At 39.7% G+C, this 14,163-nt stretch overlaps 1 protein-coding gene across 2 annotated transcripts in view; it reads right to left on the reverse strand.

Moving 5' to 3' along the window:
• TMEM132B (transmembrane protein 132B) overlaps positions 1–14,163 on the reverse strand; it is a 676,739-nt gene that overhangs the window by 214,371 nt on the left and 448,205 nt on the right. For both annotated transcript variants that reach the window (XM_074205372.1, XM_074205371.1), the window contains exon 4: positions 12,913–13,099. In XM_074205372.1, coding sequence (XP_074061473.1) covers positions 12,913–13,099 — 187 coding nt within the window. The remainder of the gene's footprint in view (positions 1–12,912; positions 13,100–14,163) is intronic.

Consider the following 14,163-nt stretch of genomic DNA (forward strand, 5'->3'; position numbering starts at 1 on the left):
GTAGAAATCTTTAAGTAAAACTTAGATGTTGCTGGGAGGACTCTCATTCACAGAAAAGTTGAACTAAACAGTGACTGGGGTCCCTGCCAACTCTGATTTTCTGTTATTCTATGTGTTTGATACCCATAATTTGATAGAAGCAAAAATCAAGCTTCAGGAAGGATTAAAAAAAAAGGTTCTCCTTGACCAAGATTTACATGAGGTTAGGATAAGGTTAGGTCTGGCATCCAAAAATTGGATGGCACATTTCTGCCACTTACTACTTGAGATTGATATGCTTTTCCCTAATTAAATTGTTTCTTTTTTCTACAATTCAAAGTCCAAGTGTTTTGTTAAAAGTTAAATCTATAAAGGGAGGGGCAGCTAGGTGGTCAGAATCAAAAGGACCTGAGTTCAAATTCAGCCTCAGAAATCTACTAGCTGTGAGACCCTGGGCAAATCATTTAACCCTGATTGCCTCCAAAAAAAGAAATCTTGGGGTGGCTAGGTGGCACAGTGGATAGAGCACCAGCCCTGGATTCAGGAGGACCTGAGTTCAAATTTGACCTCAGACACTTAATAATTACCTAGCTGTGTGGCCTTGGGCAAGCCACTTAACCCCATTGCCTTGAAAAATCTAAAAAAAAAAAATCTTGAAAGGCAAGAGTTTCAGAAATTCAATTTCCCTCCTCTCTCACTTTCATATTAGCAACATATTGCATTCCCCTTTTCTCTTCCTTCCCAGATAGAGTTCAATCTTTCTTTTTGCTCTCAGAAGTTACAGCTGAAAAAAATCAGGGGTTTCAATGACTTAATAAACTTTCTGTCTCCAGTGCAGGATGGAGAAAATATCTCAGTGACTCAGAGCAGTGTAGCAGCTTGGAAAATAGGATGATCTCATGATTTCATCAGGTCATCAAAGGAAACCTAGAAGGGTCTCTTGGACACCATGCTTGGACCAACAAGAAATCAGGACTGACTCTCTGACTCTTCCTCCAGGATTCATTGAAATGTTTGATTTTGCCTCTATACCCCAATTCAGCCTTTCCTGGGGTAGAAGGGCAAAACCGCAGCCCAGGGGAAGGAGGGAAAGGCCACAATGTTCACAGGCCAATGTGTGCAAAATTAGAGAGTTTGTATCCTAACCGCTACTTACTATTAGAACTTGGACAAGTTCTCTCATTGGTGAAATGAGAAGATTGAACTAGATGGTCTCGAAGGTCCATTCCAACTCTAGGCAAAGGATCTGATGGCCAGCAGGAATCCACTAGCACACTGTTGTTCATTCATTTCAATTGCGCTCAACCTTCATGACTCCATTTGGTGTTTTCTTGGCAAAGATACTGAAATGATTTTCCATATTCTCCAGTTCATTTTACAGATGTGGAAACTGAGGCAAATAGGGCTAAGAGATTTGTTCAGGGTCACACAGCAAATGTCTGAGGTCACATTTGAACTCAGATCGTACTGACTAGAGACTGGACACTATGCACTAAATCAAGTAGCTGTTGCCCTTAACCTCTCAATTCTGCTTACTTGTAGCTCCCACATCTTAACCTTGAACTGTGCTCCTGTTTCTTCTGGTGTTTGTCAAGAATGATAAATATTTTTTTTAAATCAAATCACCTATTTTTTTTTTGTAAAAATGGAGCTATTATCTATCCGAAGAAGTCACTTCCTCCCTTGTGGCCCTCACCGGTTACAAAGAATCCTTTTCCACTGGCACATTAAGAAACAAGTAAATATAGTGTTTAGCGCAACAACTTGAGTTATAGAAACAGGTCCTTCAAGGGACATTTTTCTTGTTGTCCCTGACAGAGTATTTTGCCGATAGCAATGGGAAATTCTATCATTCAATCTCTCCTTCTAGAGAGGCATAAGTAGCAAGAATGTGACCATCTGTGGGTCTCAGTGACTCACAGCATTATTCAACTATCATTCAGCCAGTAACTCACATTTCAGGAAGGAAACAATATTTTGAGACTTAAAGATTAAGTCCTTGTGGTGAGGCTAAGACACACACACACACGCACGCACAAACATCCATCCCTCACATTAGATGATCACATTGGAAGACTATTATTAAGATGGTGGTCTTCTGGGATTTAGGTTCCTAATACTGAACCTAATACTGTATCATTTAGTCTATATATGGGCAGTATGTTTATGGGTGTGTAAACTCAGAAAGCCTCTGAGATCATTCATAGCCTGGACTCTGATTTCTTTTGACATGATTTCATTATCAAAGAAAACTAGAACTTTGAGGGCAGCTAGGTGGCTCAGTGGATAGAGCACTGGCCCTGGAGTTAGGAGGACCTGAGTTCAAATGTGACCTCAGACACTTCATAATTACCTAGATGTGTGGCCTTGGGCAAGCCACTTAACCTCATTACCTTAAAGTTAAAAAAAAAATGTTAAGAATACTAGAATTTCAGAGATAGAATGATTCCCTAGAGAACTATGAGTTCAATCCCAACATCAAAAAGTTACCCACTTAAAGACAACCAGTGGTGAAGAATATTCATGTATATATGCCTATATCATGTGATGTGTATATGTGTTTGCATATATTTGTATATAGTGTGTCTATAAAATTCTGATGATGATGATGACAATGATGATGATGATGATGATGTCTGCATTTTATTCTCAAAGAAGACCACAACATCAGAAAGTCAATGCCTTGACAAGTAAGTGAATTGGATTTGAGTGAAGGAGGCTGTGCTAAGTCACCAACCTCACTTTCTCCTCCAGAACCATCTGAGTCCAATGGCTAGATATGAATCAGGATGACTTAAGATGGTCAGGAATGTGAGGCAATCAGATACAATCAGATACAATCAGATACATACATATATACATACATACATACATACATCTGAAAAGATATAGAGGAAAAAGAGACATTTCACTGTTAGCTGAATGGTATGGAGAAAGACTTGAAGCAGGGAGACCAACCAGCAAGCTATTGTAATAGTTCTGGCATGAAGTGATGAGGTACATTTAATAAGGAAGGAAATATATTTATGTATGTAATTTGCATATTATATATTAATGGTAGTTTGTCGCTCAGCACTTTTCAGTCATATCTGTCTCTTCCTGACCTAATTTGGGGTTTTCTTGACAAGGATACTATAATGGCTTGCTATTTCCTTTCCCAGTTCATTTTACAGATGGAGAAACTGAGGCAAACAGGGTGAAGTGACTTGCCCAGAGTCACAGAAATAGTGACTGAGACCGGATTTGAACTCAGAAAAATGAGTCTTTCTGATTCCAAGCCCAGTGTTTCACTTATTATGGCACCACCTAGTAGCCCTGTATGAATTAATAGCAATAATTTTTCAATTACTGATTATTATCAATATTATATAGTAATATATTATTTCATATATATGCTTATCTCCTTATTAAATGTGTTCTCATCATCCCCTGCAAATAACTATTACAATAGTCTTCTGGTTGGTTCCCTACTTCAAGTGTCCATTCAGCTGACAGTGATGTCCCTGAAGCACTTGTCTGACCCACATTATTTCACTATTCAGCAAACTCTAGTGCCTCCTTCATATCTTCAGAATCAAATATAAAGCCTTCTGTTTGGTTTGAAAACCCTTTACAACCTGACCCTTCCTATCTTTCCAATCTTCTCACACCTAAGCTCTCACCCCACCCCAGTCAGTGACATTGCCCTCCTGTTCCACCTCCAGACATTTTCATTGATTCTCCTATGCCTGGCACACTGTTCCTCCTCATCTCTATCTCCTGACTTCTTTTAAGTCTTAGTTAGAGCTCCATCATCTATAGGAAGCCTTTCCCAATCCCTTGTAACATGTGTGCCTTCCTTCTCTTGATTATCTCCAAATAATCTTACCAATATCAACCTCCTGAGTTCAAATATGCCCTCAGACACTTCCTGGCTGTGTGACCCTGTGCAAGTCACTTAACTTTATTTGCCTTAGTCTCCTCATCTGTAAAATGAGCTGCAGAAGGAAATGACAAATTGCTCCAGTATCTTTGCCAAGAAAATCCCAAATGGGTTCCTGAAGAATCAAAGACAACAGAAAAACAACTAAACACGTTGTCTTCTCATTGGCATCTTGAGATCAGGGAACGTGTTTTTGCCTTTCTTTGTATCTCCAGAGCATAACACAGTAGCTAATGCAGAGTAAACACTGCTAAGCTACTCCGTAGAGTTGTATGACACTGATCTCTTAAAAGTTTTGTCTTGAAACACAAGCTTTCTGCCAAAGTGAGAGGTGAAACTTTTGCCAGTTGCCAAAGGGCCAGCCTAATTGCACTCAAGGAGACTCACCTTCTCTGGCTTCTCCCCTCTGCTTCCTAGAACCTCTGGCTTCCTTCAAGACTCAACTCAAGCTCTTTCTTTTTTTTTTTTTTAGATTTTTTTTTGCAAGGCAAATGGGGTTCAGCGGCTTGCCCAAGGCCACACAGCTAAGTAATTATTAAGTATCTGAGACCGCATTTGAACCCAGGTACTCCTGACTCCAGGGCCGGTGCTTTGTCCACTGCGCCACCTAGCCGCCCCAAGCTCTTTCCACAAAAGACCTCTCCCAACTCCAAACTTTTGGCTTCTAGGGTCTTTCATCTACTCTGTATATATCTTATATACTTCTCTATTTGAATGATGCTATATCCCTACCTCATTAGAATATAAGACCTTAGATCCCAAAGAAGATATATAATTAGATATATTAGATGACAAAGTGGATAGGGAACTGGGACTTGAGTCAGGAAGGCCTGAATTCAAATCAGACTTTAGACACTTACTATATGACTCTGAGTAAGTCACCTAACCCATTTGCCTCAATTTCCCCTACTGTAAAATGAAGATAATAATAGTACCACCTTCCAGAGTTACTGTGAAGATCATATGGGATAATAGTAGGTGATTAATAGATACTTATTCCTTTCCCCTCCTATCACCTTTTTAAATTGAATTTGTTTTCTTCTTTTTCTATTTTTCTCTTTAATTTTTTATACACGATGGCTCTCTGAGAGAGAGAAGAAGGAGAGAAATAGAGTGAGGAAGAGAAAGAAGGAAAGGGAAGTCATACCTGGAAAAGTTCACACTTGGAAAAAGACCAAGTAGTCAGCAGTTTCCTAACTATGGACTAGATTAAAATCCTTCTCTGAGACTTGAATAAATAAATGAAAAATGCAATTATTTAGTACCTCTGATTTTTAAAATGAAACTACTTCTTACCTCAAGGAGCAAATATTCTCATATATAGCACAATATAATATAATCTATTCTCCACCCTGCTCCTGCATCAGGGACTTTTCAAATTCCTTGTCACTTTCTTTTCTGTGTTGTCTTACCCACTAGACTTTGGGCTTCTTGGGGTCAGGGAATGTCTTTCTTTTTCATATACTTAAAACAGTACCTGTTAATAAATGGATGGATGGACATGTTGCTTGGTCTTGAGGTTGGCTGCATGTAATAATGTGAATTTGCACTACTTACACAGTCATTAAATCAGACCATCTCAGCCCAAGAGTGGGAGTTCCGAATCTGTGAAAGATGATTTAGGAAGCAGGATCATAAATTTAGAGATGTACTCTATTTCAGTGGTTATCCTACCTGAAGTTTTCATTTTACAGATAACAAAATTGAGGCCCAGAGAAAAGCAGCTTTTCTGAGATCACACAGTTGGTTCCGTAAAGGAATAAATTAGTCTCCTGGCCACTTTCTATTACCTAGAAGTCCTGTAGGACTCTACAACTCAAGACAGATTATGATTTGTTCAGTCTCTTTTGTAATACATACCCCCCAAAAAAATGGGAACCTTCATTCTTCATTCTTCCCACTTCAGAAATAACTTGATCCTCCCAAGTCAAAGGATCGCAGATTTTATGCTGAAAGGAACCTTAGATTCAGTTTCAGTTCTTCATTTTACAGATGAGAAAGGTGTGCTGACTTGCTCAAGGTCACTCAGGTATAAGTGATAAAACCAAGATTTGATTCTAATTCCAAAGTCTGAAATCTCTATTGTTTTACCTTTCCAGCAGTTCCCCTACCTGAGCCTTGCCTTTGAACAGGGAGAATAAGTCCTCCTTCCCCAGATCTGCCTTTCAATTTGGTGGCATAGTGGATAGAATACTGGACCTGGAGTCAGGAGTACCAGCCACTTCCTAGCTATGTGTGCCTCTTCACATAGTTCTATTTCTGAGCTATGTAACCCTAGACAAGCCACTTAACCCTATTTGCCTCAGTCTCCTCATCTAGCCAATGGTGTGGAGAAGGAAATGGAAAACCAGTCCCGTATCTCTGCCAAGGAAATGCCAAATGGAATCATGGAGAGTCAGACATGACTGGAACAACTGAACAATATATTTTCACTTTATTTTTGACCTTAGCAAAAAAAGAAAACACCTTAGTTGCCTCAAGAGATAGTGAATTCCTTTTCACTGGAGGTCTTCAATCAAAGACTGGATAAATACTTGTCAGTTATGATGTAGGGAGGTCTAATTTCTGCTAAGGGGCTGACTTGATGGTCACTGAAGTGACATACAGTTCTGATTACTCATGAATCTGTGGTTCTGTGATTACTGGGTCCTTACCCATGAATCAGAGTATCCCTGTGCCTTGCTAGCCAGTTCCCCGATGAGAGACTCAGCAATTAGACTGACAAAGGTCTCCACTTGGGCACAGCCCTGAGGCATCTGCCATCAATTCACTTCTGACTCTAAACCAAGCCTTTGTTCTTATCTACCAAGATTCATAGATTCATCACAGTCCATTCATTCTAAGAAGCCCACATGACTTGGAGCTATCTCTGTTTAGGATACACGTTGGAACAGTTCACAGGTAGCCAATAAGCATTCATTGCTTACCATGTGTGAGACACCGTGCTAGAGCTACAAAGAGAGGCAAAATGATGATACCTAAGATTGCCAGGCTTTCTACAGGCACACAGGCCTTCAACCAAGAAGATCACGGGCCAGAGGATAATTCCTGGGCTGGGAACTAGGAAACCAGCTTGACCATGAGTCCCTTTATCACCCTAGCCTAATCACAGATCATAGGTAGAGCAGGAAGGAATGTTCAAGATGACCACATCCAAGTTCTTCATTTTACAGATGAAGAAACTAAGGCATGGAGAAGTTAATAGATTGGAGAATCATAAATTGAAAGCTGAAGGAGATTGTAGAAGGCATCAAGTACAAAAGCCTCATTTTAATTAGGAAACTGAGGCTAAAGAAGCTAAGTAACTTGTTCATGTTCCCCCAAGTACTAAATTGCAGAGGAGACTTCTAACCCAGTTCACTGACTGTGAATCAGATTGTAGTCACCTCTTTTGTGTCCTGGATACTTTTGGTAACTAGGCAAAGTCATTGGCCTCTTCTCAGAATTATGTTTATAAATGTAAAAAATAAATAATAGAATTACAAAGAAAAAATATTGAAGTAAAGATGTTATTTTTCTCATATTAGTTCATGAACCTCTGGAAATCTACCCATAAATCAAGAAACCTATGGACCCCAGGTTAAGAACCCAGATTTCAGTGCAATATACTCCCCATTCTCTGGTTTTCCTATCTGTAAATTGGGCATAGTTATGCCCCCCCCCTCCATCTCCTTCACACACTGGAGATTTAACAATGAAATTGTAATTGGCATGACCAAAGGAAAGCATTTCTCAGTAGACTGGGGTTTATTCTTTGTACAACAGGTGATCTCATTGAAAACGCCCAGGATGAGACCCCCAACTTCAAGTTTTCAACTTCTAATTTCTTAGACAGATCAGCAACTTGTCCATAGCACAGTGTCTTAAAGGGTTTACCCAGGTCACTGAAAGGGTTAATGACTTGCCCACTGTCATGCAGCTGGGACATGTCACACAAGAAGTTGTGCAGTGAATTAAGAGCAGAATTTGGAGTTAGGAAGACCTAAGTTAAAATCTGATCTCAGATATTTACTAGTCGTAAGATCTTGGGCAAGTCACTTAATCTCTATCTTGATTTCCTCATCTGTAAAGTGAGTACAGAGGCAGCTAGAGTACCAGCCCTGGAGTCAGGAGAACCTGAGTTCAAATTCAACCTCAGACACTTAATAATTGCCTAGCTGTGTGACCTTGGGCAAGTCACTTAACCCCATTGCTATAAATAAAATAAAAAAGAAATTTTTTTAAAATGAGTATTATAATAATAGCACCTGTCACTTAGCTTAAAAGAATCAAATGAGTTTACATATATAAAGTGTTTTGCAAATCTTAAAGTGACATGTAAATGCTAGTGAAGATGCCACTGATGATGAGGAGGATAATACCTGGACCCAGGTCTTCCTGACTGTAAAGTTAGTCGTCTATTTCATTACAAAACATCTCTATGCAAAATATATTGTATTGTATATGCAAAAATATACATAAAACATATTATATATATACACAAAAATATTATCATTGCTACTATAAAACTAAGAAGATAGGGAAATCAGCTCTTTTTTTAAATTCTCTAGAACAATAATCTGCCATTTTTACTTCAAATTGGGAAAGAAAAAACTCACTGCCTTGTAAAAATGCAACAGTTGTGGAGAAAGAAGTTAAGAATGAACCAGAAAAAGCAGGTTCCATCTTTCTCTAAGAACAGGAAGTTGAAAACTCTACCTTAGTGCCATTCACCAACCAGCAGAGCTTGGAGCAGTGCGAATGACAGCTGTTGGAAAGATGTTGCAGATCACCAGTTGCATTTCTACATCTATTCAAGGTCCCCATGTCTGAAGACATTTCAGAGCCAATTGCTATGGTGAGTCTAAAGGTATCCTGGAGTAAATGCTCCCATTTCATGTGCCAGTACTCAAGAACCTATAATTATGGCCACCTGCAACCTAACACACTGACAAAAAAATTACAGTTCTGTACAAATTAGCTTGATGGGCTCCAGGAAGAGAATAATGAAAAGAAAAGAGTCACATTGTGCATTCTATACATGGGAAGCCACCCTTGTTTTAAGGATCAGAAACAGCATAACAAGTCTGAAAGGACAGGAGGTAGAGGGATTTTCCAGGTTACAGTCCTGCCAACACCAACCATCATATCACAGCAGGAGACAGGAGAAGCTGTTCTCATTGTTCTTATTTGTCCTTCATTCTCAAAGAGGACCAATAAAATCATGAGGGTGATGTCTTGACTTACAAGTGAGTTGAGCTTAAGTGAGGTGGCTGGAGCCACTCTTCTCCAGAGTCATCAAAGTCCAATGGCAGGACATAAGTCACAAGACAATGCATCTCCTGTCAGAGGACTGCAGGGACCTTTGCTGAGATGTCCTAGTGAAGAAGTTGCTACTCTGGACAACAGCTCTGACAGTGTCAAATGTCTAAAAGATTCTTGCTTCATAGATACCCTCCAGCAGCTAGGGAATGTATGAATGAATGAATAAATAGATGACTGAATGGATGAGTGATTGAAGCTATTTATAAAAAGTGGTCTCTGATCCCTCCTGTAACAAAATCTGACTAGCAACAAGACCACATGGGACTCTATTATCTAACTCTACCCTGAGTAATTCAAATTATGCTTATTGAGTTGACCAGCTACACATGCCAGAGAACCCAAAGGGAAATACAAATACAGTGTTCTTATCACTTATCGGATCTCCAAAAATCCATGAGCTCAGGATTAGCTTGGGAGTTGTATTTGTAAACTGAGGCACAAAGGAGGAATCATTGAGAGCTCAGTGGACCATTAGTCTTTAGAACTAGCTTAAGACTCAAATGGTTCGAATCAACCATAAAGGATCTTTGAAAGAAGATTTTGTCAACCTCGAGAGAAAGAACTGATAATTACAAAAAGTATGGTTTCACATATGTTTTAAATCTGTGTCAAATGGTGGCTTTTTCTAGTGCACTGTGGAGAGTGAGGGAAACAGTTCAATACTTCAAATAAATAAAATTGAGCTGAGGATCATTTGAATACATAAGGATTGTTTGAAGGTGGATAGAAGCACTGGACTAAACAGCTTCTATGTTCTAGAGTCACTTTATGTGTGAAATGAAAGGGATGAACGATACGGTCTCTGAGGTCCCTTCCAGCTCTAAATTATTTGATGTCCCCAAGACAGAATCTCTTCACTGTAGGTGTGTGAGGAAGAGAAGAGAAGAATTTTTTAAGGATCTACTATGCATGAGAAACTGGGTTAAATGCTATATAGATCTTATTTCATTTGATCCTCACCACAACCCTGAAAAGTGTGTGCTCTTATTAACCTCATTTCTCAATTGAGGAAACTGAGGTAGACAGAGGTGAAGTATCTTGTTCAGGATCATCAGTTAATAAGCATCTCCCTAGCAGTCTCTTATTGCTAGAAAATTGAATTGGACTAGTTGGCCTCTTGAGTTCTCTTCCAACTAAGATCTAGAGTCCTGGGGTCCATAGACACCTTCTTATCCTGAAGAATCTATGCCTATATTCTCCCATAGATCCTTTCTGTCTACATTCATCTGTGAATCCATGTTCAATCCCTACATCTTCAACTGAGGATCTGTCCAACACTCCAGAAGCTATAAATACAAGCTTGGCTCAGCTCACTTCCCTCATTTTACCTTTGCTGTAAAGGGAGACCACTTCCTTTTCCCTTCCTACCTTTCCCAGGTTATCTCCCTAAACCACCTCTTACATCATCATCACCGCCATCAAGAAGAATTTTTTTTGTGTTGCATTTTTTGAAATATTGGTAAACATTTCCCAATGACATTTTAATAGTTATGCAGAGACTATATCAATGGTTTTTATTTTTTAATAATATTTAATTTTCTCCAATTACATGTAAAAACAATTTCAGTTGATTATTTTTAAGTTTTGAGTTCCAAATTCTATCCGTCCCTCTCTCCTCTTCCCCATCCCTGAGATGGCAAGCAATCTGATATCATTTATACATATGCATTCATAACATTTCTGCAAAAGAAGGAGGGAAGGAAAGAAGGATGGAAGGAAGGAGGGGAAGGAAGGAAGGAAGGAAGGAAGGAAGGAAGGAAGGAAGGAAGGAAGGAAGGAAGGAAGGAAGGAAGGAAGGGTAAGAGGGAAGAAAAGTATGTTTCAGTCTTCATCCAGACCACATCAGTTCTTTGTCTGAAGACAGAGAGCACTTTTCAACCTGAGTCCTTGAGGATTGTTTGGGGTCACTGTTTTGCTGAGCATAACCAAATCATTCCCCATTCAAGCAGCCCTTAGTAAGTCAATAACGTGCCAGGAACCACGTTCAGACTGGAGAGTTGGGTAAGGTTAAAAACAGGGCTCTTGTCTTCAAAGAGTTTCCATTCAAATGAGGAAGACAATACACAAATGGCTACTTACACACAAGTTAAGCAGCTCAGATAGCACAATGGTTGGAAAGCTGAGTCATGCCCTGGGATAGATTACCATCATCTTGGCTCATTATTCACTCTGTCACTTCATCTGAGGAGGTATGGACACTGGATTTAGAGTCAAGAAATCACTTACTAGGGATAATAACAATGGGGATAAGAGCAACAGCTACTTTTCTAGGGTGATTGTGAGGACAAAATAGGACAATATTTGTAAAAGACTTTGCAAATATTAAAGATTTAAATACTTGTATTATACAAGATATATACAAGTGGAAATCAGATGTAATGGACTAGTAATAGGGGATGGAGGCAAAAAGGCCCCATTTATTATTTATTTTTAACATTTTTTTTTATGTTGAGTTCCACATTCTCTCCCTCCCTTCTGTTCCTCACCTCCATCCACTGAAAAGGCAATTGATATGATATCAGTTATAGATATGAAATAACTTTATAGAGACTTAAAGAAACCAGGGAAGTCCAGTGGGTAGAGGGAGAATTCTAGGGATGGGGGACAGCCTGGGAAAAGCCCAGTCAGGAGATAGGGTGTTTTTGTTGTGCTCGAGAACGGGAAGTCTAGTAGAGTATAAAGATGGGTAGTCAAGTATGATAAAGGCAATAACTGGCACAAGGAACAGAGCACTGGAATTGGACTCAGGAAGACCTGAGTTCAAATTTGGCCTCAGACAATGACTGTGTGTCCCTGGGTAAATTACTTAACCCTCTTTGCTTCAGTTTCTTCTCCTGCAAAATTAACTGATGAAAGAAATGACAAATCACTGCAGTATCTCTGCCAAGAAAACTCCATATGGGGTAGCTAGGTGGCACAGTGGATAGAGCACCAGCCTTGGAGTCAGGGGTACCTGAGTTCAAATCTGGCCTCAGACACTTAATAATTACCTAGCTACATGGCCTTGGGCAAGCCACTTAACCCCATTTGCCTTGCAAAAACCTAAAAAAGAAAAAAAAAGAAAACTCCATATGAGGTTACAAAGAATTGGACACAATTGAAATGACTGAACAACAACAGGATCTGAAGGTTAGAAAGCTATCAGGTTTGGAAAACTTTAAAAGTCAAACAAAGGAGCTGATATTTGATTCTGGAGGTAGTAGGGAGCCACTGACATTTATTGAATAGGGGCAGTGACATAGTTATCATACTGAATGTAGTTCAACCTCCTAGTATCTTCCAGACATCTCTCTAACTGACCTCTAGGTCACCCTCTGCCTTACTTCTTTAGAGATGATTTCATTACAAGATTTCCAACCCTAACATATTTCAATAAGAATGCCTTAACTAATTGTAACAGTTAGCCCTAGTGAACACGTATGGCAATCAGATGATGGCAATAGAAAACAAGTGCTCCAGAGGAACCATTTCAGCATATCAGACCAATAATCCACAAACGAAAAAGGATTCACACAATAGACTCTAATGGTTTCCAAGGAGCTGTTATGGTATATTGGGTAAATAAAATGTTATTGAAATGTATTTTTCCTGTTTAAACAACTTGCAGCAGGTGCATGGGAAGTGGCGAATTACCGCATGTTTCATGTGTGCTTGAATACTAAGAGGACGCAAAGAAAACGTTTTTGTTACAAGAAGCTATTTCTTACCATTGCCAGAGGAACGATGCCGGCGTATGTTGTCTGGCTGATGAAGATCTCAGAGACCACCAATTCACCTGGCGAGTCTTCCTCAGGGTACTCGATCTGCCAGGTAACTTGCTGAGCCCCTGCCAACCCACTACTGTTGTCGACTTCAAAGTCCATCTGCAAGATCTCATAGAAGGAGGTGTTTACTCTAGGAAGGAAAAAAATACAAATAAAGCCCAATTTAAAACAGAGCATCAGCAAGGCATCAACAGTGTAATAAACAGTCACATTTTGCCTTTCCGTGTCAAAAAATTACCGTCAAGTTCAACAAGGAGACCAGCCACATCGATAAAAAGAGTAAATCATAGGATTTCCTCTGATGGTCTGGGCTCAGAGGGGAAACTAACAGGCTTCCTGAAAAGGAGAGCCATCGTCGATTAAATGGGGCGTTCAGAGATGGCATATTATCTCAGGGTGTTTAACTCTCCCCATGTCCGCCAACCTTGGGAGCCATAAAAAACCACAGATGTTGCAAAATTATGTAATTACCCTCATCTGAATTTGGGGGCAGGTTTCGTCCTTTTGATTCCCTGGTTCATGCCAAACTGTGTGTTTATAATGGGAGATACAACCTTCTCCTTCCAGCTCAAGCTCATATAATTGCCCTTTCCCATGCATTATGCTCCTGCCAAACTGGACCACATTCCTTTGCACTTCCTGCCTCTGCAACTCTGTGAATACCTGGATCCCAACTCACTGGAGCCAAGAATCCATTACTAACATTATCATTAATGAAGACATGTCTTCAACAATTCATTAGCAAATGAATACACACACACACACACACACACACACACACACACACACACTTTTACTAAGCTTTTGCCATTGTCAGATACTGGACTAGGTCCTAAGGATACAAACATTAAACACAGTCCTTAAGAAGCTTTAATATTCTAATAGTGACACCATACATATAGGGGAATGAGGATTAGAAGGAACTTTCCAGAAGAAAACATCTATCACTTAGAATTCTAATTATTTCTTCTCTGGTAGCAGATTCATCCTTGTAGATCAGAGATCTAGTCAAACTATGCTGGTAACTGGCCACCATATTCAAAATCCCTTCTGGGATTTTGGGCCCTGGCATAACTTGCCCCCCACCTTGGGAATGGACTATCTCATCACCTTTGCCTCATGGGATCCTAGCTTCCTTTCAGACTAATTCAAGGATTCCCTTCTTCTACATGCTCTTTCCAGTCCCCCGAGTTA

Source organism: Macrotis lagotis, chromosome X (assembly GCF_037893015.1).
Source record: "Macrotis lagotis isolate mMagLag1 chromosome X, bilby.v1.9.chrom.fasta, whole genome shotgun sequence".
Lineage (NCBI taxonomy): Eukaryota > Metazoa > Chordata > Mammalia > Peramelemorphia > Peramelidae > Macrotis > Macrotis lagotis.